The sequence below is a fragment of the Schistocerca piceifrons genome, chromosome 3 (assembly GCF_021461385.2).
Source record: "Schistocerca piceifrons isolate TAMUIC-IGC-003096 chromosome 3, iqSchPice1.1, whole genome shotgun sequence".
In the NCBI taxonomy this organism is placed as follows: Eukaryota; Metazoa; Arthropoda; class Insecta; order Orthoptera; family Acrididae; genus Schistocerca; species Schistocerca piceifrons.
The window spans coordinates 327,074,825-327,102,542 of record NC_060140.1 but is presented as its reverse complement, the minus strand read 5'-3'; the positions used below and the strand labels follow the sequence as shown (position 1 = coordinate 327,102,542).

The window sequence follows — 27,718 nt, the reverse complement described above, 5'->3', positions numbered from 1 at the left end:
TCCAACCATAATATACTATGCTCATAATTTCACATGACATCGAATCTATTGCACATAATTGCCAACATGACAATAACTCACTAACAAACCACCACAGATCAAACACTTCAAATATCATTCTTACAAACAGCAATAGAAAGTCAATTGAGTCACTAATAGCACTCGCAAACAATTTAGAAACATAATCATCCCACATTAGAGAGTGCCATCACATATTCCAACACACCCTGTGCAAATGCAATCAGCTACAAATATGCCGCACCATAACTCTCTCTCTCTCTCTCTCTCTCTCTCTCTCTCTCTCTCTATGATAATGCGACCCTATAAGCTTGCACAGTGCACTTCTAAATGAACTTATATTACATTTCTAACAATGCACGTATATTACATGCTGTCTAATGTCAAGTATATGTTGATTGTAAAAATATAGCATCTTTACTTTAATTCCTAAAACTGAGTGATATTTGCTGTAAGAATAGTTATGGTGTGCATTGTTTTTCTCCCACTTGTAAACATGTGTTTGTCACTGAAATATTGCATAGCATTATTAATACTCATAGAGAACCTTCTTCAATTATTGCCACTGTGTTCTGCTATCTTAAGACATTAATATAAAAAAGTATGTTATATTTATTTCATGTGAGTTTTCCAATTTAGGAAATGTGTGGCTTTCATTAACTGAATGATCAAAACAGAAAAGGAACATGATGGAAAAACACGAGACAGGTGGACCAGACATGGTGAGTAGCTATTAAAATAGCTGATTTTTGAGTAGGGCCTAATGATGAAAATAATTATGGCAAAAAATTTATGATAAATTTTTATTTTCATAAAAGTTGTAGCTGATGCGCAGCTCCACCTCTCCATCCATCTCTTCTACATGTAACTGAGAAACTCTGTAAAGAATATTTAAAAGATAAAATAGTTAGAGGAGATGTTAATCCATTGGGGGTGGGGGCCATTTTGTTAGGATGATGATTTATAAGTTACTAGGCTGACATAGATGTGAAATATTATTTTAATTTTTTGTCCACTTATGTCATTCAAGTTTTTGACTTTCTTGTGTGTCATTGAGTTTTCTTTTTTTTATCTTTGTTCAGAAAAATATCAGGATGTGATTGAAACTACTTAACGCTAAGACTTTCATGAAAACTAGTCTCGTTTATTCATGAGTTGATAGTATTAACCGATCTTACTGGACCAAAATCCTGAACAAATATAACTATCTCAAAATATTTCTTTTTTTTTAAACTAAGTAAGGTTTTCATGGAATAATAAACATTAGTCGAGTGCCTTTGAATCTCTGAGATGAGTCGGCTAGAGTGCTAGACATTCCATGGCAGGTATGCACTGTGCAGATTTGAGAGACATGCTGCCACATTACATGGCCACACCTCTCTCTTTTGTTTTTTTAACTCTGCAACACAAATTAACACACAAAATGAAGCATCTAATCTTTTTTATAACAACAAATAAGAAATATTGTTTTTAAAATTGACTTACTCAGCACACTTTCATTTACTAATGCCATAATGGAATTATTTTCTGGGGCAATTCCATACATAAATACAAAAGTTCTCTTCGGGCAGAAAAGGGCTTTGAGGATATCATCTGGTGTCCATGCTTTAATGTAATGTAGTCAATTATTTTGTAACATATCTAAAAACAAAGATGATGTAACTTACCAAACGAAAGCATTGGTATGTTGATAGACACACAAACACACACACACAATTCAGGCTTTCGCAACCGACGGTTGCTTCATCAGGAAAGAGGGAAGGAGAGGGAAAGACGAAAGGATGTGGGTTTTAAGGGAGAGGGTAAGGAGTCATTCCAATCCCGGGAGCGGAAAGACTTACCTTAGGGCAGGGACGGCCAAACGCTGCACAGTGTGCAGACGTGTGGAAGTGCTGCACATGTGCGCACGTGTGCAACAGCGACATCTGTTATTAGACATGTGTCCTAAATGAACGGCGGCGGCTCCACTTCCCTGTTTGTGGTACAAGCAAGAGCGCAACATACCCAGTCTCGTTTACCCCTGGTAACCGTAACCTTAACAGAGAAGTACTGAGAAATTGCAGGTACTGTGGAAAAGCAAAGGATGGGAGATCTACGTTCTCAGTCGTTTAAAAATGACTGGGAACTGTAATTCTTTTTTGTAGCCGTTGGTGAAAACTCACAATGTTTGCTGTGCCGCCGAATAATAGGTGGCCAGCACAAGTTTTCAATTGTAAGACACTACAATACATATCACAGAGACGAGTGTAGTGTACTCAACAGTGAAGAACAGCAAGCAATATTAAATGTCCTTAAGAAAGTGGATGAGACACATCAACTCGGTTATCATTTCTCATGACCAGTGATAAACGTGTTTGGATTTATCCCTTTCGTAATTAAAAATTATTATTTACTAACTGTGCATTATTGCCTCATTCTGCTCCATGTTACATTATTATCAGGAAAGTTGGTCATTAAACCGATTGTTCCAATGTATACTTACATTTAGGGTTTTTCTTTAATGTGTGAAGGGCTACGCTCAGCTGAAGTCGATAAAGCATAACATTCATCTAATTGTCGGTTATTATGCAGATTTCAGACGTAACTGATGAAAGATGTAGCAATAAAGGTATTGAAATAACAGGTGATCATCGAGAGGTCTGCGGTTATCATTCTGTTCAGAGGTCAGTGAGACAGAACTTATGTGGGTGTAACTGAGGGCACCAAGAATTAGTTATAGGAAACCTTGCATTAGTTTAATGTTATTTGAAATCATGAATAAGGTTCGTTGGAAGTCGCTAAGTTCTCTCTTTCTTAAATACTCGATCAAAAACATTACGCGTATTTACGTGCCATCAGTCAAGCTGCCTTAATAAAAACCCACGGTTGTTAACTGTATTACTTGTCTTACTGGGTTAAACTGTTAACATAAAAGTAGACATCTCAATGAGTAGACTGTGACAGTATTTCAAATGTTTAATAAGCGAAATAACTTCCCATGGTTGGCTTGCAAGCTGTGGAAAGACCACTAGAATGCGCCTGTACAGAGTATCCGAGCAAGTGGATAAAGCGACATCTGTGTGTAGAAACATGCACTACATGAACGCTGACCGCTGCGGCGTGCACGCTGTGATCCGGAAGTTGCACATGTGCAGGAGCACCGCACGCGTGCAGAATTTCTGGCCGGCCCTGCCTTAGGGGGAAAAAAGGACAGGTATACACTCGCGCACACACACATATCCATCCGCACATATACAGACACAAGCAGACATATGTAAAGGCGAAGAATTTGGGCCAAATTTGTAACAAATATAGGTGTACTAACAATGGCTTCACAATACGTATACTCTCATATGAAATTTGTTGTGAAGAATCAGGTGCAATTTGGAAATAATAGTAACATATGTGAAAATAACACTACAAACAAAAATAGCCTCCACTATGCACAACTTAACCTTACTCTTGAGCAAAAGACAGGAAAGTAAGCAACCATAAAAACATTTGACCATCTCTCTAATGATTAAATCTGCTGGCAGATTATGAAAGTTTTAAAAACAATTTTATATCAAGAAAAACACCTAGTTACATAAAAAGCAGAATGTAGCATATTGTCAGTGAGAAATTATAAACCTACTGGCACATTCCACGGCATAGTGCGTTGCAAACATAATCCGTGGGATACGCCCAAAACTAAACCAAACTAACTCACAGTGCATTATGGATCCATGAGGGATAAATGAAAATAGGCCTGCTCTACATTATGTTTTCTGTGAACTGCTGATGGAACAAATAAATGTTGGTGTGTTGACTTGAGATAATAGCTGGAAATGAGGTGACTCCAAAGAGCTGAAGATGGACATGAAATTTTATTTAAAAAGGCTATAATCCTCATTCAGTTCATTTCTTTTTTGTTCTGTTTTATAAAGCAAAAGAAAAAGTTCAAATGCTTCAAAATGCTGACGGGGATTGTGAGGGTGCTTACAGAGTGTGGTTGTAAAATTCGCAGTTGAAGGAAAAGTGAGTGTGATGGTGAAGAGTGATGTCTATATCTTCATTTCTGAGAATTGGCGACTCAGTTGTGGTTCTTTTCTGTCAATATGAGCTCTGCTTTCAGTGTCTTCTTCTTCTTCTTCATCATCATCATCCTCATCAGTGACCTCTTGATATCATCAAGCCATCACTTCTTCCACTGGTTCTTTAATGTCCCCCTATCCTCCAGTAAACCATATTATTCCTACATGTGTTGTTGGGATTCGGCATTGCTATGTGGCCAGTCCTGTGCCATTACAACAACATAATTCTCTCTAGGATGCCTATTACCAGTGTTGTTCTTCTGATGGCAATGCTCTTGGTCTTGTTTCTTAGGCTGATACCATGCTTCTGCTTGTGAAAGTTTATGTTGGGCTGACCACACACTAAGCTCGAAGCACATTTTTGCAACACATGTCACGAGTGGTCAGAACATATAGTGGCAGAACAGCTGATTTGTAAAGCCAAAATCATAATGTTCTTTTTAATGTTTTGTAGTATGAATGAAATACCCTCAGACTTCAAGAAGAATATAATAATTCCAATCCCAAAGAAAGCAGGTGTTGATAGATGTGAAAATTACCGAACTATCAGTTTAATAAGTCACGGCTGCAAAATACTAACGCGAATTCTTTACTGACGAATGGAAAAACTGGTAGAAGCCAACCTCGGCAAAGATCAGTTTGGATTCCGCAGAAATATTGGAACACGTGAGGCAATACTGACCCTACAACTTATCTTAGAAAATAGATTAAGGAAAGGCAAACCTACATTTCTAGCATTTGTAGACTTAGAGAAAGCTTTTGACAATGTTGACTGGAATACTCTCTTTCAAATTCTAAAGGTGGCAGGGGTAAAATACAGGGAGCAAAAGGCTATTTACAATTTGTACAGAAACCAGATGGCAGTTATGAGTCGAGGGGCATGAAAGGGAAGCAGCAGTTGGGAAGGGAGTGAGACAGGGTTGTAGCCTCTCCCCGATGTTATTCAATCTGTATATTGAGCAAGCAGTAAAAGAAACAACAGAAAAATTCGGAGTAGGTATTAAAGTCCATGGAGAAGAAATAAAAATGTTGAGATTCGCCGATGACATTGTAATTCTGTCAGAGACAGCAAAGGACTTGGAAGAGCAGTTGAACGGAATGGACAGTGTCTTGAAAGGAGGGTATAAGATGAACATCAACAAAAGCAAAATGAGGATAATGGAATGTAGTCGAATTAAGTCGGATGATGTTGAGGGAATTAGATTAGGAAATGAGACACGTAAAGTAGTAAAGGAGTTTTGCTATTTGGGGAGCAAAATAACTGATGATGGTCAAAGTAGAGAGGATATAAAATGTAGAATGGCAATGGCAAGGAAAGCATTTCAGAAGAAGAGAAATTTGTTAACATCGAGTATAGATTTAAGTGTCAGGAAGTCATTTGTGAAAGTATTTGTATGGAGTGTAGCCATGTATGGAAGTGAAACATGGACAATAAATAGTTTGGACAAGAAGAGAATAGAAGCTTTCGAAATGTGGTGCTACAGAAGAATGCTGAAGATTAGATGGGTAGATCACATAACTAATGAGGAGGTATTGAATGGAATTGGGGAGAAGAGGAGTTTGTGGCACAACTTGACAAGAAGAAGGGACTGGTTGGTAGGACATGTTCTGAGGCATCAAGGGATCACAAATTTAGCATTGGAGGGCAGCATGGAGGGTAAAAATCGTAGAGGGAGACCAAGAGATGAGTACACTAAGCAGATCCAGAAGGATGTAGGTTGCAGTAAGGACTGGGAGATGAAGAAGCTTGCACAGGATAGAGTAGCATGGAGAGCTGCATCAAACCAGTCTCAGGACTGAAGACAACAACAACAAACAACAACAACAGTATGAATGAATCCTTCAATTGTAATTGAAATGGTTGCTTTACATGCTACTGATTTCAGTGGCACAGTGCACTGTCTTCAGATCTCTCTGTTATAAACCTGGTAATTGTATGGATATATGGCTTTTAATACCAAAAACAGGAGGGAAGGAATTAATCTTTGTGGGCATCGATCTGATTGTGCCCCTCTCAAGATGTATTATGGCATTTACCTGGTTCTCTCTATAGTTACCCAATTTGTCATTGGGGACCTGAACACGGTGCATGTTAGTACCAAAATTGTTAGCAAATACAGGAAGATAATTAAATACAGATTTATTTTTTGAAGGATTCATTCATATTCTGAAAAAAACTTAGTAACATCTGGCAACCCTTGGTCTATCTGAAGATGGATGTATGAAGCTAACAATGTTTTTGTCTTGACCATGGAAGAAGTATTAGGTACTTAACATAATAGGAACCTTAATATACTATAATAAGTGTGTTGAAACAGATTTTTCACTTGCTTGGACAAATGCACAGAAACATAATAAATTATTTAACACTGAGTTTTCATATTCTGCTTTTTGCTGCGTTTTGGCTTTGCTGTTATTGGTATATAACAGCAAATAATGGAAAATGAAACTACCAGCTTCCAAGCTAACACAGATCTCTGGCTATGCTATGCATCAGTCTGTCACAAAAACCCAAGATTTGACTTTTAGACTTGTTGACTTCTTCAACACATAGCCAAATTGTCACCTTCAAACCAAAACTAGACCTTGGGCTGTGCTACAGCTCAGTCTGACACCACAACCTTTGTACACAGGGTGACATTTAATGAACTATATGAAATAAAATCATCGTAACTTCTGAATGGTTTGCATTAGGACATTCAAACTGCATGATTGGCCACAGGGCATGATGGGAATTAGTATGCACTGTATGGTTTGGTTTAGTGATGAAGCCCACTTTCATTTGGATAGGTTCATCAGTAAGCAAAATCGGCACATTTGGGGGACTGAGAATCGACATTTCGCGATGGAGAAGTCTCTTCACACTCAACGGGTGACTGGTGTGCAGTGTTCAGTCACAGAATAATTGGTGTGATATTCCTTGATGGCAAGGTGACTACTGAACAGTACATGAAGGTTTTGGAAGATGATTTCATCCCCACTATCCAAAGTGAGTCGGATTTTGACAAGCTATGGTGCATGCAAGACGGGGCTGGACCCCATCGAAGCAGGAGAGTGCTTGATGTCCTGGAGGAGCACTTTGGGGACCACATTGTGGCTCTGGGGTACCCAGAAGCCACTGGCATGGGCCTTGACTGGCTGCCATATTCTCCAGATCTGAACGCATGGGGGACCTTTTTTTTTTTTTTTTTTTTTTTTGTGGGGCTATATTAAAGACAAGGTCTACAGCAGTATGCCCAAAACCGTTGCCGAGTTGAAAACAGCCATTCAGGAGGTCCATTAGCCATTCAGGAGGTCATCAACAGCATCAATGTTCTGACACTTCAGTGTGTCATGCAGAATTTCGCTATTCGTCTGTGCCACATCATCACCAATGATGGCAGGCATATTTGAACATGTCATAACCTAAATCCGAATATCTGTAGTGATGTTTACATGTTGAATGAAGTGTAAGTACACCATATTTTGTAACTAATTTATGTTTCTTTCCTCGTGTAGTTCAATAATTGTCACCCTGTACAATATTCACATCCATTGGCTTCACCAACTCAGTAGCTGTTCCCTTCAGGCTTAACCTAGTCCTTGAACCTTGTTATACTCTATAGATCAGTCTATCACCACAATGTAGATTCTTCCTTTGAGTCAAAATCATTAATATTTCAACATATATAGTAAAAAGTGCTACATATGTCAATAAGAGAAACACCTGTACGCAGCTAAAGCAGAAAATAAAGAAAGGGCCCACCAAATAACATGAGTAATTTGTATAATTTTGTCACTGTAACTGAGATTCATATTTCAGTCAAAATTATTAACAACATTTCAACATAAAAGATGCAATACACGCACATGTTCCTGACAAGAAAAAAGTGAAACACACAGAAGGGGAGGAGAAACTGAAATTAAACTTCAAGAGTTGAGAAAGGTATGTGATGTTATTTCATTGATTACAAAATCAGTTCAAATTTCTTAAGAACTTGGTAGAGTGAGCACAATTAACAGTATGTTCTTGTACCACCCCCAGTTCCATGCGTGCACTGATTGGTTGGGAAAGGTGCCATAAAGCTGTTGTATCCTCTCCTGAGGCAAAGTGGCCCACAACTAGTAACCTGTCATTGATGTGCCGGCACTGGTGACGTAATTAATGTCCGAGCTGGTCATTGACATGTTGTATCTGGAACAGACCTGGGAATCTTGTTCGCCACGGAAGTATCACAGACAGCTTAAAGACATGTGCTCCATGTGTGTATGAGCATTTTATTGCTGAAAAATGGCACCGAGAGATAACACATGAGGACGCAGGATATCTTCGACCTTCCATTTTGCCATCAGAGTTCCCTCAGTCACTACTAGCAGTGAATGGAAGTCATACCGAGTAGCTCCATGTTGCTGCCATACTTGCCAATGATGGTCGTCAGGAATACTGCAGCGGTCCATGCTTCCCGGTCACAGAACCACTCCAAACATAGTTGTTTTTTTTGTGATGTAGGTGGTAGTCCACACATGGGACAATAATTTGTAGTCCAACTGCTGCGAGTTTCTGAGCAATGATGCAAATGACATAAAATGTTGCAGGGTGTCTGTTATTTGTTATCAGATGGCAGGCACGATATGAAGGAGTTACAATGGCTTCATGCACAGTATTGTGATCTTTCCTTATAGTGGTCAGAGGTGACAGACTGGAACCTTGATGGTGAATATTCCTGCACTCACATTCCCATGCAATCAAACATCAGGCCAGTGTCACATCCTAATGCTCCATAAATCTGTATATTGCACAATTGACCGGAGACACACACTGAAGCCCTCTTTCAATTCTGTCGGATGCTGATAATATGGTCTCTCACAAGTACGGGATATCTCTCTGTTCATCACAGTGATCACTCAGAATTCATGCCCCTTTTATAGCATGCCTGTTGTTGTAACAACACCAAATATGAACAACACTAGTGCACTCTGGTGGCAATTCTAGCTGTCACAGAGAATTGCAACTCTAATCATGTACATGCCCATCATACAGATGGTGTGTATGTGTATGAAGTTATGTAGAAATCTAACCATGTCATCAAGCAGAATGTGAAGGAAAGGCTGTCAACAAAATGATGTTAACTAGTATGTTAGTTAGTGGCATAAAGACATGTCTAATCAATGGCTGTGAACGAGCATTGCTACCTGCTGTACATTACGAATGACAGCAGCACAAGCAATGCCCTTTGTAAAACAAAGCCTGTCTACCTCCATTGCTCTTTGTGCGCACTGTAATCTATAAGCACTCACGTATATCATGACAATTTTTGATTTTAGTTTCATTGGAACGCCATTGTTGGTCAGGATGAACTGATGCTGTTTAAATGCTGTGCAGCTTGACAATATTCTTTGTGGATTTCTATGTGGAGACACATAGTTAGTTCTCAGTAGTGGATTTCTGACAGTTTTTCCCATATTCACACCAAAACCATCTGCTGCATGGATAACTCTCTCTAGGTGAAGAGCACAGTGTGAGAAAAATTAATGATAGTCTGTCAGATAAAGGTGTATAAGTTTCCTATAGAAAGAAAATACTATTGTCGCTAGGTGATCAAATGGCCACTGAAGTTAAATATTTCAAATTCTTAGGACTGAAGATAGAGGAAAATTCACTTGGAAGTATAAATATTGGAATATGTAAATGTCTAGTTGTAATGTTAAGAGGTTGATAGGATATGAAGAAGACTGAAAATGTTTCTAACCTTCTGAATGACATTGCACTGATGCAGTAGTTCCTCTATCCCTGTATGGAAACATGCAAACTTTTTACTTTATGTACTTTTACTACATTATGTCTAATGGTGTCAAGGTCTCATGTTTTAGGACAACTCATTGAATTCACAGATAATGTTCTTACTTCAGAAAAGAGCATACAGAATGATCTGTAGTGTCAGTTTGCAAACTTGAGCTGGCAATTGTTCATGTATCGCGGAATTCTAACTGTGCCATTTTTGTACATATATTCCCTCATGAGATTTCTGCTTAATAATAGATACTCATTGAAAAAGAACTGGCAGTTCACAGTTTAATCATTGTATAGAAAGGTAAAAAAGTGATAATTTTCAAAGCTAACTTGAAGGCTTTCCATGTGGCATACTCCTTTTAGTCTGTGAAAGAGTTTCTTGCAGTAGTTTAGAGCCTTGTACTATAACAAATTATTTACTAAATATACTATTGTAAATATTTTTGAATTTTTATGGTTTTCTTATTCTGTTTTCAAACTTTCTTATCAGCTTTCTGTGAATTAATGGCCAAGTAACTGTGGCTTACATTGTTCCATAGAACCTAATGAAATACTTAAGTAGTTCTTATTTCTCACTAGTTTTAAATAGACATAATGTCACAAACAAATCCAGGGTGGTTCTGGGACTAGCCGTCTCCTGTTCCAGTCCATGTATTTGTACACATCTTCCACAGATAAGGAAAAAAAAAAAAACTTTGAAGATACCATATCCCCCTAACAAATATTTTTGGCCACCGAGATCCTTTTGGTTATGAGGGGTTTATCAACTCTGATCATTATCACTGCTCGTTAATAAAAATGATCCAAGAACCTCTCCAATTTCTGATTGGCTCGCATTGTGACTGTAGCAAACCCTTTTAAGACATTCAATAAATGCCGATTTTATGTTGATGATTACATACTATGGTCTTTTCAAAGTGAGCTTTAATGGACTGGGATGGTCAAAAGTTGAAAAACCTTTGCAAAATACTGCGTATTCTAAGGGGTTGCAGAAGTCTAATTGTTCAGTGAGTCAAAAATATATCTAAAAAGAAAGATGATGAAACTTACCAAACAAAAGCGCTGGCAGGTCGATAGACACACAAACAAACACAAACATACACACAAAATTCTAGCTTTCGCAACCAATGGTTGCCTCGTCAGGAAAGAGGGAAGGAGAAGGAAAGACAAAAGGATATGGGTTTTAAGGGAGAGGGTAAGGAGTCATTCCAATCCCGGGAGCGGAAAGACTTACCTTAGGGGGAAAAAGGACAGGTATACACTCGCACACACACACATATCCATCCACACATACACAGACACAAGCAGACGTGTCTGTGTATGTGTGGATGGATATGTGTGTGTGTGCGAGTGTATACCTGTCCTTTTTCCCCCTAAGGTAAATCTTTCCGCTCCCGGGATTGGAATGACTCCTTACCCTCTCCCTTAAAACCCATATCCTTTTGTCTTTCCTTCTCCTTCCCTCTTTCCTGACGAGGCAACCATTGGTTGCGAAAGCTAGAATTTTGTGTGTATGTTTGTGTTTGTTTGTGTGTCTATCGACCTGCCAGCGCTTTTGTTTGGTAAGTTTCATCATCTTTCTTTTTAGATATATTTTTCCCACGTGGAATGTTTCCCTCTATTATATTCATATCATTAATTTGAAGCCAACAATCACGTTTGTTATTGTTATCGTTATTGTTATTGTCACTGTTACATTTCGAAGTCTTTTCTGTCGTCTTATTTCCTCCTTCTGTTTTTGCCAGCAGTTTCACTTTCTATTCACCTTCTCCTTTTTTACCGTATTCCAGTATACAATTTTATCCCGTCGATATACACTCAATAATACGTAATAATATGTAAATCACTTCGAAACCATAACCAAAAAAATTTTTTTTTTCCGCTTTGCTGCTATAAAATCCACAGTTTCCAGTCCACAAACAGTTCCTTTTAGCTATTAAACAACCCTTTCGGCAGTTTTAATAACTTTTGCTTTATTTCCATTTCCGTTTTTCTCACATCACCGATCATTTTTAGCCGCTTCCCACAGGTTTTAACGTCATTATTTCTTCATCAAACAATTGTTAGCTACATTTCTATAATCTGCCACCACCAAACCACTCCTTTTAATACATCCTCACGTAGTTTTTTCGAAATTTTCCCGAATTTCTCCACCCTTTAACGTGTTTTGGCGGCAACACAACCACCTAACCTTTATGCACATCATTATCTACCTACACAAGTTCACCACAGGATCAACATAGCCCAGCCCTAACCAACCCTTTTTCGCCTTTTTTCACACCAGATCTCCATTTGCTTTCTAATTTTACCTTTATCTCTCCCCATATATTTTTTCATATTTATTTTCATTTTCATTTCAGCCTCGTGTTCCACTTTCCACCTTCTAGTACCATGTCACCCTCACAACACCTTCACAACGACCCCATTAAGTTTTATTTACATTCTCTCCGCAAACATGCCTTCGCCCTAGCCAGATTACACTCCCATATTTTATTTTCTCAGGCTTGTCTGACATTTGGCATCACCCCCAAAGGCCTCACACTTAAAGTTCCCATCTCTGGCTGCAACCCTTCTTTCCATCAGTCCCTATACCAGTTCCAAACCAAACAATCCATTGCCCTCACCCACCTAATCCTTCACCTACACATCCACTCAGCCAATCAACACGCCCATCAACTCCTATCCTTTATAAAAATCCTCAATCTTTCCTCTCCCACATTCACACCTGTTGTTCAGAGCATCCTCCTACAGGCCAACCGCAAATTAGAGCAGCATGCCACCCTCCACCTTAAGAAAATGTCTGCTTGTGTCTGTGTATGTGTGGATGGATATGTGTGTGTGTGCGAGTGTATACCTGTCCTTTTTCCCCCTAAGGTAAGTCTTTCCGCTCCCGGGATTGGAATGACTCCTTACCCTCTCCCTTAAAACCCATATCCTTTTGTCTTTCCTTCTCCTTCCCTCTTTCCTGACGAGGCAACCATTGGTTGCGAAAGCTAGAATTTTGTGTGTATGTTTGTGTTTGTTTGTGTGTCTATCGACCTGCCAGCGCTTTTGTTTGGTAAGTTTCATCATCTTTCTTTTTAGATATATTTTTCCCACGTGGAATGTTTCCCTCTAGTATGTTCAGTGAGTCAGTTGCTTATAAATGAAGTTATAAGTTTGTACATATGTGCTAGAAGCTTACAGATCTTCTCTGTCACCCTTCTTGAGCAATAGTAGGCTACACATATTTACTGGTCCCTCCACTACAGTGTAGAAACTTTGAGGTTATTAACTAAGGTCACTTTAATAACTCTTACTGCTGATGATGACAGCTCTGTAAAACATAGAAAATACAGTTTTCCTCATCTAAATCAAGAAAAATAACTCATAAAAACAGCTTTTTAATACACATTTCAAGTGTTAGTTACTGAGTGAGTGGCACATTGATAAGGGATTTGCTGTATTTGTTTGTGTGGGTAACATTTAATTTTTTACAATACCATCGGGGGGGAATGCTCTACTGAGTACATTTCTAGTGTCATAACATTTCTGTTGAGTGAAATTTCAATGATCACTGCTATTCCGATATCAGGTAAACTAATTCTTTAGTTTCCTCTTGTATTAAAATATGCTTATCCTTTTTACAGAAGATGTCGTCTCGTACGATGTTTATCAGCCAGGAGGCACCTGCAAATGCCCTTGCGCTCAATAAAGACAATACTCAAGTTGTAATTGCTGGAAGAAATGGTATGTGCTTTTATCTAATGTATGTTTTTTATGCTACTCATATTGGAACATAAAGTGAAGATAATTATTTACTCTTTCTTCTTTTTAATTCCAGTTTTCAAGATATTCACCATAAAGGAAGAAGAATTTGAAGAGACATGCAATTTACGAGTTGGCAAGAATCTTAACCTAAATTTCTCGTGTAATGATGTTGCATGGAATGCAGCTGAAGGTAAACTTTTAATTCCAGTTCTGCTCTCCTCGTGCCCCCCCCCCCCCCCCCTCCCACGCACACACACGCAATGAGAGAGAGAGAGAGAGAGAGAGAGAGAGAGAGAGAGAGAGAGAGAGAGAGAGAATAGAATAGAATTGGAAATCAGCACTGTTCACCAATATGAAACTGTTTGAGATAACAAATAAAACATGCAGCCTACCATATTATGCATATATGTCTATCAGTGTTGATGAAGTATTATTATATGGCCCACCCACTGTTTAAAAGAACTCTCATTATTGTATTTTAGACTGCTGCTGTTTAAATGTATGTTTGCTACACTGGAAGAAAAATATTTTTAACATTACAAAATTGTTGAGTCTTTTATTGCCGCTTATAGACATATTGCCTGTTGACTTCTTGGGTTCTTTGTTATCAGTTGATTAATGATTTTCCTGACATCGGTATGAGTGACTTGCATTATCAAAGGTTCATCCTCTGTTGCTGGTGCCAGACGGGAATCGAGCTCATAGCCAGAGATTAACTGTACAAGTCTTGGCGATGTCTGAGGGTTTTTCTGTGGTCATTATGGCTGTGCTGCTCTGATTCCTACCTGCAGTGGTCATTAGCTGCAGCACAGGAATCCAGGACCTCTTTATCTTGAGGGTTTGTTATTTCTTGTTTATGCGATTGTCGTGTTTGTGGATTTCTATTGGTTTCCTGAACAAGAGGATGTGTTAGTTCTTCTCCAAAGTGAGAACCTCTGTGTCTGTGATTTTTATTGCATTGTCTATCTCGTGCAGCATGTGCTCCAATAAAGACAATATCTCCACATATCCCAACCTGCAATGCCATTTATCTTCAGTGGTCTTGGTGTTGGTGGATTGCCCATTCATCCCAACATAGACATAGACTAAGCTGGGAGGAACTGGCCATGCGAGAGCACACGCTGTGTGAGACTAATCATGTAATAAAATTCTCCAATACATAGGTTCTTGTTGTTGCTGCATTACAGATGGTGTCCCATGACACCAAGGAATTTAGGGGCACAGTGTTCCAATTATGATTCCAAAGGTCTGCTGTTGATGGCACAGCCAACCTACAAAGTGATGACACACTACATCAGTGTGTATGGAGATGTTTGTAACTGTGGAGCATACCTTCACCACCGGACAGCCACCGGGACATTAATTTTATGCTTCAATCAAGTCACCGTGCAGGTTTGAGCTGGTGATTGTAATCAGACGGCCATTGTGCTACTAGGCCCTCCAACATCCGCTGGAGAGCTGTCATTATCATCATTCCGGTGTTTGGGACACTGCACAATGCTACACCACCTCCGATCTGCTGCCTAGCACTGCAGATGAATCCAGTCAGTACCAGTCGAATGATAGGTGCCGTGACTGCTAGCAACTGTCTCAGCACCCAGTGCATCAGCTCCACCAGGCAACCAGTGTTGCTCAGTGGCACGTGTCGTCTTCAGGTGCTTCTGCCACCACTACACCGACACGAAGACAGTGTGGATCGACGCCAGACTGCACCCACCGAGTAAGTGTGTGCATCTGTATCTGATACAGCTTGATAAATCACAAAGACTTTCCTTGAGTGCAGTCACTCATGCTGTTGCTGTCTTTACCTCCAATGGATTTCTGTATTCCCAACGAGCATGTCGAGCCAACAACATCAAGGTGGGAGAGCAGAATGCCATCCTGATAACAAGAAGAATGTCTCCACCACCCACCATAAATGTCATATCATAGTTATACCAGAAATAGATTTGGTTGTAGCACCAAGGAAGGGTCCAAGTGATGAATCTATCAAATGAGTTGTTTGCTCGTAGTGTAAACTGCCAGCTCATGTGGCTCCGTGACAGAGGGGCATGACATAGTGTGTTGGATTGCTGGCCTGCTTGAAAGAGAGCACTACAGCAGGCAATGTAGGGAAAGTGTGTGGTGAAAATGCAGCAGGGAAACTTAGATGAGCTTAAATAATAGATGAGTAATTTATCAAAAGTAATGTTGTCATGGAGTTATTCTATTGGATAATTATATCTGAGTATCTGTCCCAGCTAGCCTTCATCGGCACAACACCTAGCTAAATTGGAGGACTGAATTTCTCCATAGAGGGGAGGTATGTTGCAGTACAGACAGAGTACTATGATGCCAAGGAATTTGAGGTATTCCATGTATTCCAATTACCATTCTGAAGACACGTAGCTGATGCAACAACCAAACCACAGGTGTCCCACAAATTACTTCAGTGTGTATCAAGACACTCACAAAGACTTGTCAATGCAGCATTGCATCAAGTGGTGGTGCATGCCTTTGCTGCCAGACAGCCAGTCACTGGTGTGTTGTTATGTGCCCTGATCAAGACAGCAGGCAAGTTTGAGCTGGAGACGTAACTGGACAGCTGCTGTGCTACTGAAGCCTCCAGAACCCATTGGGTAGCCATCAAAACCAGCCTGCCACACATATACCAAGGTTCAAAGTTTGAGGTGCTCTGCTGCCCCGAAGCCCCTGCTACTTGTACGCCGAGGTCTGGAATTCCGGGCACCTTGGTGCCCTGGTGCTGCCATGGTGCTTCCCAGCACTGCAGATGACACCAGCCAGCAGCAGCAGCAGCAGCAGTAGCAGCAGAGCTGTTCAGGCCTTGGCTGTGAGACATTGTCTCATCAAGATGCTGCCTCCCAGCAATGTGCGTGGTCTTCAGATGCATCCATTGTCTCTTCTCCAGCCCAAAGATGGTGTGGGTCAATGCCGTTCTCCACTCACTGGACAGGGGTATACACATGTGTCTGATGTAGCTTGCTGAATAATAGAGTTTTCCTGAATGCTGTCGGATTTGCTGCAGCTATCTTCACCTCTGATGGATTCCTGTAGTCTCTGCCAGTCCAGTGAATGCACAACACTCAGATGGGAGAGCAGAACACCATTGTGACGACTGGAAGAGTGCGTCCAACCACCCACCTCTTCACTATGGAGAAGATCTACCATGCCTACTAGTTCAAGGAAACTGTAGAAATCCACAAACATGACAATACCATCAACAAGAAAGGAGAAAGCCTCAGGGTATACAGATCCTGGATTCCTATACGTCAACAAATGATCATTTAAATTAGCAAGGGGAGAAGCCTTCAGATGTTGGTGTGGCAGGTACATATAATCTCTGCCTACAAACTCAACTTCAGTCTGTTACCAGCCATAGGGAGTGATCCTTTGGCCACATCAGCCACTCGTGCCTGTGGAAAGTCAAGAAAATTGTTAAACAAATGTCATTCAGAAAATCTGAGACAGAAGTCAACAGGTGATATGCTATTTTCAATAATGATCCCTTACATTTCGGGCTTGCAGCTGTAGATACGATATTTTCAGAAAATATTTTTAATGGTGCATCATAAACTTTCTATAATACGTAAATAGTACTTCCAAGGTGGCTGTAAACTTTATTCATACAAAATCTTAGATATTGTAAAATATTGCACTTAACTGAAGTACATCTTATAGTAATTTTGTGAACTTAGTTTAGGATTATTTATGTTACTGTTACTTAAATTGTGTGTTAATTTCTTCTTCCCCTAAAAGCAATTTTTGACAGTTCTTTAGAATCAAAAATTTAAATAACTTTCTCAAGACACAGTCCACATGACCTACTAGCCGTTTCTTCCAGACATCTTTTTTTGTTGACCAACATAGCTTGCTGTTCTTTGTTACAAAGGGTCAGAACTCCATTTACAATTTTGTGATGTTCATAGTATCTTTATGAAAGTTGTGTTTTAATATTGTGTTACCAGAATGAAAAATGTGAGTATGACGAATATGCCCTGGACAGAGTTTGGGATGTAACAGAAGGGAACTATTTTCATGACTTACTGGACAGCTTCAAAGACATTTAAATAAAAACATAATGACATATTCGTGCCTGTGGTCACAGTCAGTCACAGTCAGTGTGCTCCCTGCCGCCGTTGGATAAGCAGCTGCAGCAGCAAGTCGTATACTCCTAGCTCACTCATTTGTTACATAGTTTAATTCTTAATTTCTTTGCATGTTTTTGGTACTTGCATTGTTTGATTCATAAATTTTGGGCGTATTATAGTATTTGAGAGTTGTAGCATCGCGTTTTAGTACCTGAATAGTGTAAAATCGCGTAGTCTCCTTCTGCCGCCGAGCAGTGTGTCAGCAGTGCGCAAGTAGCAGCATTACTGCATTTACTAGGCAATCTTGTATTTTAATAACCATTTAAATTTTGTGTCGATTTGTTTGCGCTCTCTGTAGATTAGTTCAGACGTTCTTTGCACAACAGTTTTAGCATGGATAGGGACTGCAACTGCTGTGTTCGGATGCAGGCTGAGTTGGCATCCCTTCGCTCCCAGCTTCAGGCAGTGTTGGCTTTGGTCACACAGCTTGAGGCTGTTGCCAATGGGCATCACTGTGGGGGTCCGGATGGGGGTTGGTCGGGGACGGCCAGCTCGTCCCACGCATCCCCCGATCGGACTATGACTGTGGCTGCCCGGGATACTGCCCACATTGAGGCTGATCACTCACCTGTGGCAGAGTGGGAGGTCATCTTGAGGTGTGGCAGGGGGCGAAAGACATTCCGGAGGGTTGAACGGAAGGCCTCTCCAGTTTGTCTGACGAACCAGTTTCAGGCTTTGTCTCAGGCTGATACTGATCTTTGGTCGGACATGTCTGCTTGTCCTGTTCCAGAGGTTGCCCCTCAGTCTGCAAGATCCGGGCGGTCGCAGAGGTTGGGCTTACTGGTAGTTGGGAGCTCCAACGTCAGGCGTGTAATGGGGCCCCTTAGGGATATGGCAGCAAGAGAGGGGAAGAAAACCAATGTGCACTCCGTGTGCATACCGGGGGGGAGTCATTCCAGATGTGGAAAGGCTCCTTCCAGATGCCATGAAGGGTACAGGGTGCACCCATCTGCAGGTGGTCGCTCATGTCGGCACCAATGATGTGTGTCGCTATGGATCGGAGGAAATCCTCTCTGGCTTCTGGTGGCTATCTGATTTGGTGAAGACTGCCAGTCTCGCTAGCGGGATGAAAGCAGAGCTCACCATCTGCAGCATCGTCGACAGGACTGACTGCGGACTTTTGGTACAGAGCCGAGTGGAGGGTCTGAATCAGAGGCTGAGACGGTTCTGCAACCGTGTGGGCTGCAGATTTCTTGACTTGCGCCATAGGGTGGTGGGGTTTCGGGTTCCACTGGATAGGTCAGGAGTCCACTACACGCAACAAGCGGCTACACGGGTAGCAGGGGTTGTGTGGTGTGGGCTGGGCGGTTTTTTAGGTTAGATGGCCTTGGGCAAGTACAGAAAGGGCAACAGCCTCAACGGGTGCGGGGCAAAGTCAGGACATGCGGGGACCAAGCAGCAATCGGTATTGTAATTGTAAACTGTCAAAGCTGCATTGGTAAAGTACCGGAACTTCAAGCGCTGATAGAAAGCACCGAAGCTGAAATCGTTATAGGTACAGAAAGCTGGCTGAAGCCAGAGATAAATTCTGCCGAAATTTTTACAAAGGTACAGACGTTGTTTAGAAAGGATAGATTGCATGCAACCAGTGGTGGAGTGTTCGTCGCTGTTAGTAGTAGTTTATCCTGTAGTAAAGTAGAAGTGGATAGTTCCTGTGAATTATTATGGGTGGAGGTTACACTCAACAACCGAGCTAGGTTAATAATTGGCTCCTTTTACCGACCTCCCAACTCAGCAGCATTAGTGGCAGAACAACTGAGAGAAAATTTGGAATACATTTCACATAAATTTTCTCAGCATGTTATAGTCTTAGGTGGAGATTTCAATTTACCAGATATAGACTGGAACACTCAGATGTTTAGGACGGGTGGTAGGGACAGAGCATCGAGTGACATTATACTGAGTGCACTTTTCAAAAATTACCTCGAGCAATTAAACAGAGAACCGACTCGTGGAGATAACATCTTGGACCTACTGATAACAAACAGACCCGAACTTTTCGACTCTGTATGTGCAGAATAGGGAATCGGTGATCATAAGGCCATTGCAGCATCCCTGAATATGGAAGTTAATAGGAATATAAAAAAAGGGAGGAAGGTTTATCTGTTTAGCAAGAGTAATAGAAGGCAGATTTCAGACTGTCTAACAGATCAAAACGAAAATTTCTGTTCCGACACTGACAATGTTGAGTGTTTATGGAAAAAGTTCAACGCAATCGTAAAATGCGTTTTAGACAGGTACGTGCCGAGTAAAACTGTGAGGGACGGGAAAAACCCACCGTGGTACAACAACAAAGTTAGGAAACTACTGCGAAAGCAAAGAGAGCTTCACTCCAAGTTTAAACGCAGCCAAAACCTCTCAGACAAACAGAAGCTAAACAATGTCAAAGTTAGCGTAAGGAGGGCTATGCGTGAAGCGTTCAGTGAATTCGAAAGTAAAATTCTATGTACCGACTTGACAGAAAATCCTAGGAAGTTCTGGTCTTACGTTAAATCAGTAAGTGGCTCGAAACAGCATATCCAGACACTCCGGGATGATGATGGCATTGAAACAGAGGATGACACGTGTAAAGCTGAAATACTAAACACCTTTTTCCAAAGCTGTTTCACAGAGGAAGCCCACACTGCAGTTCCTTCTCTAAATCCTCGCACAAACGAAAAAATGGCTGACATCGAAATAAGTGTCCAAGGAATAGAAAAGCAACTGGAATCACTCAACAGAGGAAAGTCCACTGGACCTGACGGGATACCAATTCGATTCTACAAAGAGTACGCGAAAGAACTTGCCCCCCTTCTAACAGCCGTGTACTGCAAGTCTCTAGAGGAACGGAAGGTTCCAAATGATTGGAAAAGAGCACAGGTAGTCCCAGTCTTCAAGAAGGGTCGTCGAGCAGATGCGCAAAACTATAGACCTATACTCTTGACGTCGATCTGTTGTAGAATTTTAGAACATGTTTTTTGCTCGAGTGTCATGTTGTTTTTGGAAACCCAGAATCTACTATGTAGGAATCAACATGGATTTCGGAAACAGCGATCGTGTGAGACCCAACTCGCTTTATTTGTTCATGAGATCCAGAAAATATTAGATACAGGCTCCCAGGTAGATGCTATTTTTCTTGACTTCCGGAAGGCGTTCGATACAGTTCCGCACTGTCGCCTGATAAACAAAGTAAGAGCGTATGGAATATCAGACCAGCTGTGTGGCTGGATTGAAGAGTTTTTAGCAAACAGAACACAGCATGTTGTTATCAATGGAGAGACGTCTACAGACGTTAAAGTAACCTCTGGCGTGCCATAGGGGAGTGTTAAGGGGACCATTGCTTTTCACAATATATATAAATGACCTAGTAGATAGTGTCGGAAGTTCCATGCGGCTTTTCGCCGATGATGCTGTAGTATACAGAGAAGTTCCAGCATTAGAAAATTGTAGCGAAATGCAGGAAGATCTGCAGCGGATAGGCACTTGGTGCAGGGAGTGGCAACTGACCCTTAACATAGACAAATGTAATGTATTGTGAATACATAGAAAGAAGGATCCTTTATTGTATGATTATATGATAGCGGAACAAACACTGGTAGCAGTTACTTCTGTAAAATATCTGGGAGTATGCGTGCGGAATGATTTGAAGTGGAATGATCATATAAAATTAATTGTTGGTAAGGCGGGTACCAGGTTGAGATTTATTGGGAGAGTCCTTAGAAAATGTAGTCCATCAACAAAGGAGGTGGCTTACAAAACACTCGTTCGACCTATACTTGAGTATTGCTCATCAGTGTGGGATCCGTACCAGATCAGTCTGACGGAGGAGATAGAGAAGGTCCAAAGAAGAGCGGCGCGTTTCGTCACAGGGTTATTTGGTAACCGTGATAGCGTTACGGAGATGTTTAATAAACTCAAGTGGCAGACTCTGCAAGAGAGGCGCTCTGCATCGCGCTGTAGCTTGCTCGCCAGGTTTTGAGAGGGTGCATTTCTGGATGAGGTATCGAATATATTGCCTCCCCCTACTTATACCTCCCGAGGAGATCACGAATGTAAAATTAGAGAGATTAGAGTACGCACAGAGGCTTTCAGACAGTCGTTCTTCCCGCGAACCATACGCGACTGGAACAGGAAAGGGAGGTAATGACAGTGGCACATAAAGTGCCCTCCGCCACACACCGTTGGGTGGCTTGCGGATTATAAATGTAGATGTAGATGTAGATGTATTCAAGCTTTTTTATTTGTCGGTATTAGTACCTGTGTCACAAAATATAATGCATCTTGTCAAGTGTGGTGTCACCGCCAGACACCACACTTGCTAGGTGGTAGCCTTCAAATCGGCCGCAGTCCGGTAGTATACGTCGGACCCGCATGTCTCCACTATTTGTGATTGCAGACCGAGCGTCGCCACACGACAGGTCTAGAGAGACTTCCTGGCACTCGCCCCAGTCGTACAACAGACTTTGCTAGCGATGGTTCACTGACAAAATACGCTCTCATTTGCCGAGACGATAGTTTAGCATAGCCTTCATCTACGTCATTTTCTACGACCTAGCAATGCGCCATATTCAGTTCCTATTGATATTGTGAATCATGTACCGTCAAGAGCGACGTTCATCATTAATGGATTAAGGTTAAGTATTCCACCAGCTATGTCCGTTTTTCTAAATTCTAATTTCCTTGTCCTATTCCAGACCTCACGCCAGCCTGCGTGAGCTAAAACGCGTGCCTTTCGGCCTCCTCTAGTAACACAGTGTTGGCTCTCCTGCAACCACAACATCAAGTAAAGTAACTTAATACATGATGTCATGTCGCATACCATCACACATGCCATCATGTCATACAACATGGCATTTGTCATGTCATGCAATATGCATGTCATTAAAGTTTAGGATGCATGCATCTCCACTCTGGGATACTTCCTATTTCAAATGCACGCGGATTCTCTGGTACTTCCTATGTTAGATGTATCCTACTTCTAGAAGCACTAAATTTTTGCTTACTTGTTCTTACATCCCTCACCAGAAAGTATCAGAGGATGGGTTGGAGGGAGAAATGGTCACCTCGGGGAAAAAAATCAATCCCCTAACCAGATATCAAGAAATTGTTTTAGGCCCCCCCCCCCGGAACAAATCCATCCCCAGAAATTTTATCCCCCCAGAAAAACTTTTTTAGCTATCACATGTATGCTATTCTGCCATATGATATTGATAGTGTTTACTGTAGTGGTGAATCTTATGAATTTTGGACACAGGATCAGGGACTTTAGCCTCTCAATTTCAAGATGCAGGCATGCCAATGCCTTGCAACCTTGCAACTAGGGGAGATCACTGTACTGGGTATGTAGGGTTAACTCATAGAAAGTGCAAATATGTCTAGATGTTTTAATTTAAATGGCTTTGAAGCTGCCAAATAAGTTGAGAAGCTAGTTACCTTCTTTTATATCCCTAACTTTGCTATGTGCTACAGTAGGGGCATTTTTCATTCTGGTTCCCAACTTTTACTCTACCGTAACTTTGCCATTGGGCCAGCACAAATTGGCAACCAGTGTAGGTTTTTGTTGACTAAGATGACAACTAATCTGGTATAAGTATTTATTATTGTCTTTCAAACCATGTTGCTTATAACATGACAATGGATAAAGCTTTCAAAACACAGTAGGACAACCAATAATTACACAAATTTGTCTACCGTCTTACAAAATTTGAATTGATTTGCACAAGTTTGAAACATGGAAGTGGTGAGTGGAAGGAAAAAACCCTCACAAAAAATATGTTTTTTTGCACATGATAGCCGAACGAAACTAGATTTTTGAAAATGAGTCTTCAGTTTTTCTCATAAGAATTCACTTGTTATTTATTTGATCCACTTTTGTGAATTCAATCCATGCAAGAATGAATTTCATGTGCTACAATTAGATCAACTTTAAACCACCATATCTCCACAATGGCTAAAAATTATTGGACAAACAAAATTTCTTTTTGACTTCATCCAATTTAACTACCTTCGTGCAAAGTTTTAACTGATTCATTCAAGTTTAAACTACAGAAGTGGCACACTTCAAAAGCCTCCCAGGAAAATGTGGTTTTCGCACATTTTTGCATGTAAAATCTGAATGTGCACATAAAAATTGTGCCATTAGCTGAACATTAATTTCAACCCAGTTGAAATCTTTTGCAGAAGGAATTAATTGATATGCACAATTTGCCTGGGCACCAGCCCCGGTTAATCATTCAAACCTTGCTCAATATACTGTTACTTAGCTGCAGTAAGACTAATGTTTGAATGGCTATACAAATGGCTGCTGCTCCAGGCTAAACCGAAAAATTTTTACCTCTTGTTGCTAGCTCAAATAGGAACTTAGCACCAAGACCCCCAAAACTGCAATTCTGTGCATGGCCTTTTCAGACGTATTTGTTACATGCTTCCACGCTGTAATGATATGTGAGAGTGTAGCAGTTTATTTGAAGGAAAAAAAATCAGTTACTATGTATAAATGTGACCAGTAAGTATATGCCTAAAATTTACACAGTATGTAAAGGTAATATAAAATTAAAGGGAGACAGAATGAGTGGCTAATATTAACCTTCAGAAGGCAAAATTGTGAGTAATGTTCATAGAAACTCTTAAAACAGAAAACACTTAAAGTAAATGTTTCAATCATCAGTACTAAAAATTTGATCTCTTGAAGGTAAATGATGGCCAGCCATTTTGTTTTCATGCAATTTTATTAGTTTTCTCAATTGAATTTTGTATCCGACACAATAAATGTACTGTATATGTACCTAGAAGTCAGCATATCCAGTGCTTGAACACACATCATAAAGACTGTTGGTAAAATCAAAATGTTACAATTGTCTCAATACGCCGGTCCACACAATCATACATTCATTAAATATTGCTGCCCAATGATATACCTCGTAATATTATGTGAAATAATTTTTAGTGGTTATTCTTTTATGGTATGTTTAACTTTGTAAGCCATGAGCCTAACATAGACAGATAAGAAATAACCATATGTATAGAAACAACAGCAACATTGATAATGGCAGTGTTAGTATAAAAGTATATGACTTGTTCACAGACCACATTTTAGCAACTGCTGCAACAAATGGGGCAGTAGTTGTATGGAATTTGAACCGTCCTTCAAGATCAAAACAAGACCATGTGTTTATTGACCACAAACGTACAGTAAACAAAGTTAGTTTCCATCCGGCTGAGTCAACCTGGCTTATATCTGGGTCACAAGATGGAACAATGAAGTGTTTTGATCTGAGAACACGAGAAACTGCAAGAACATACCACAGGTGTGTAATTGATTCATTCATATTATGAGTATATTGTCTACAAGTTTGCAACAGCACCACTGCTGTTGAAAACTGCCCCCAAACAGCACCCTGTAAACAGTTTCTAGTATAATATAATGACTGTTATGGAAGGTGTAGATTGCTACTCAGCATACAGAGGAGACGTTGAGTTGTAGACAGGCACAGCAAAAACAGACTGATATACTTTTGAGCTTCAGAAAAAGGTCATGTGGTTAAAAGCTTAAATGTATCACAGTCTTTTGTTGTGACCATTTGCAACTCAGTGTATCCACTGCATGTTGACTAGCAATCTATCCTTCCCATAACACTGTTGTTGTACCATCCTGGGTTTTTGGCTAGTGTAGTATAGTTATTTATATTGTCTGTGTATATAATTTTTGCAGTTTTTTTGTATTATCAGTTCAAAAATAAATGTTACTCTTTTCTACTTCTCATACACCTCTATCCTCCTCTCCCATACCCTCTTATCTTTTATTTCCTACGTGTCCTCCTAACTGTTATATACCATATTCATCATGAAGAGAATAAAGGTATATAGATTAGCTTGATAGGCACATAAACTACACTACAAACATTGCTAAGGTCTTGGACAGTGTCCTCCTTCGGAGATAACTCTCACACACACACACACACACACACACACACACACACACACACACACACACGCACACATATGCACGAATTTGACACAAACTATAGGTGCTCTTCAAGTATGTGAAGAGAAATAGTAACAAGAGGCCAATTTTGTAGAACAGTGTGTATGAGATTGCAGTTTGTGGTGTAACTTGGTACTTTTGGCCATGGCTATTCCAGATGTGTAAGTGTGTCCTTTTTATGGTGAGTCATTAAATGGATGATGTTTTTTGTTCTTTTTGATTTATTCTGTGTGGAATTTATCCAGTTAAAAATATAACACACATAATTATCTCTTCCATTTCATGAGAAGTAATAATTATATGCAAATCCTGAGCTAGGTGATACAGTGATTAAAACACTGTTCTTATATAAATAGGGACTAGTTGCAAATGTCCGTACAACAATCTTAATTTAGTTTCTCACCTTCCCCCGTCCCCTACCATACACCACATCAGGTGAAGGCTGGGATGCCTCAGACTCTGATCCTTTCCCAGCTCACAAAGTTTTCTTCTTCTTCTTCTTCTTCTTCTTCTTCTTCTTCTTCTTCTTAGTATTCATCTTGGCAGCGTCAATACAAAGAAACATAACCACTGCTTCAGTTAACCTTTTTTTCTTGAATTCTGTGTACTGTAACATACTTCTTGAAGATGCACGAGTACAGCTAGTAAATGGACACACAGTTCTGCATTTCATCATCACAGTGCATTTGGTGTGCCCATCTTCATGACATATTACTAAAATCAAAATGTACAATGAGGCCTTAGATTGCTTGTTCAGTACAGTATTTATCATGTGAATCTTCATTCAGCAGTCACCCAACACAAAAGTATGGATTTTATTGACAATTTCTTTATGTATGATCTCCAGAACACATTAGACCCACAGTATTGACTTTGCTTTTAAGACTAAAGTGAAGCTCAATACATATTTCATGAAACAAATTGTGTGAAGAAGCAGATGTACCATAGTACATTCGTATTTTTTCTCCCTTTTCCTATGTTTGAACTGGTGAAGTTGAGCTCCCAGAAAATTGACAGAAATGGTGACACTTTCAAATCATTGGTCACAGATTGAATAATTCCTGTGTTGCAGTGGCTTCAAGTGCTGCATTAGATTTATTTCTGTAGACATCACATGCTCCACCATGACACATTAGCTTAAAAAATACAACCACTCTTTATGGTGATGTTTCTAGGAGAATATTAAAACTTGTGCTAATGTGATAGGGCCAGATCTTACGCTGTCTTTGTAAGAAGTCAATGACTCGGGCATATTTTGTGAAAGTTTTAAATGTGCATCTACATTTGTACTCTGCAAACCACTATAAAGTGCATGGTAGACGGTACATCCCATTGTACCAGTTATTAGTGTTTCTTCCTGTTCCATTTGCATAATGTGCATGGGAAGAATGATTGTTTAAATGTCTCCTTGCTTGCTGTAATTAATCTAATCTTATGCTCTCTATCCTCATGGGAGCAATATATAGGGGGCTGCAGTGGTAGGAACCATCTACAAAACTGGAGGTGAGCAAACCATTTCTTAAAATGTATTTTAGAAAGTGGCCTTTGATAGATTACTGACTCATTTACCTGAATAGAACTGTTAACTGCCTCTCAATTTGGCTTTTGTGAAGAATTCTCCACACACAAAGAAATACAAGGTGAAGTTCTAGCAGACCTGAGCAAGAAAAATTATCCTGTTTTGCAGATAGGCATGAGAAAAAGCCTGCAAACAAGTAAAATTTGGCCATGTGTGTGCGCATGCCCACGCGCAAACTCGTGCGCACGCGCCCCCACACCCACGCACACAAACCAGTCAGGCTGCCGAGGCCAGAGTCTGGCCTTGACAGCCAGACTGTGGTCATGTGTGTGTGAGTTGCATTTGTGTGAGTGAATGAACGAGAGTGTGTGTGTGGCATGAAAATAAGTTCAGAACAGGGCAACATATCATGTGGAGTGTTGCAGGGATCAGTGCTGGTTCTTTCTAACCTACATAAATAATTTTTCTATGACTGCAAAGGGCAGTTCAAAGACTGTA

General features: G+C 40.3%; 1 protein-coding gene across 2 annotated transcripts in view; it reads left to right on the top strand.

Annotated features, from left to right (window-relative positions):
* LOC124788140 (GATOR complex protein WDR24) overlaps window positions 1-27,718 on the top strand; it is a 141,559-nt gene that overhangs the window by 3,818 nt on the left and 110,023 nt on the right. For both annotated transcript variants that reach the window (XM_047255283.1, XM_047255284.1), the window contains 4 exons: window positions 658-740; window positions 13,470-13,569; window positions 13,664-13,780; window positions 24,802-25,024. In XM_047255283.1, coding sequence (XP_047111239.1) covers window positions 705-740; window positions 13,470-13,569; window positions 13,664-13,780; window positions 24,802-25,024 — 476 coding nt within the window. In that variant the 5' untranslated portion in view covers window positions 658-704. The remainder of the gene's footprint in view (window positions 1-657; window positions 741-13,469; window positions 13,570-13,663; window positions 13,781-24,801; window positions 25,025-27,718) is intronic.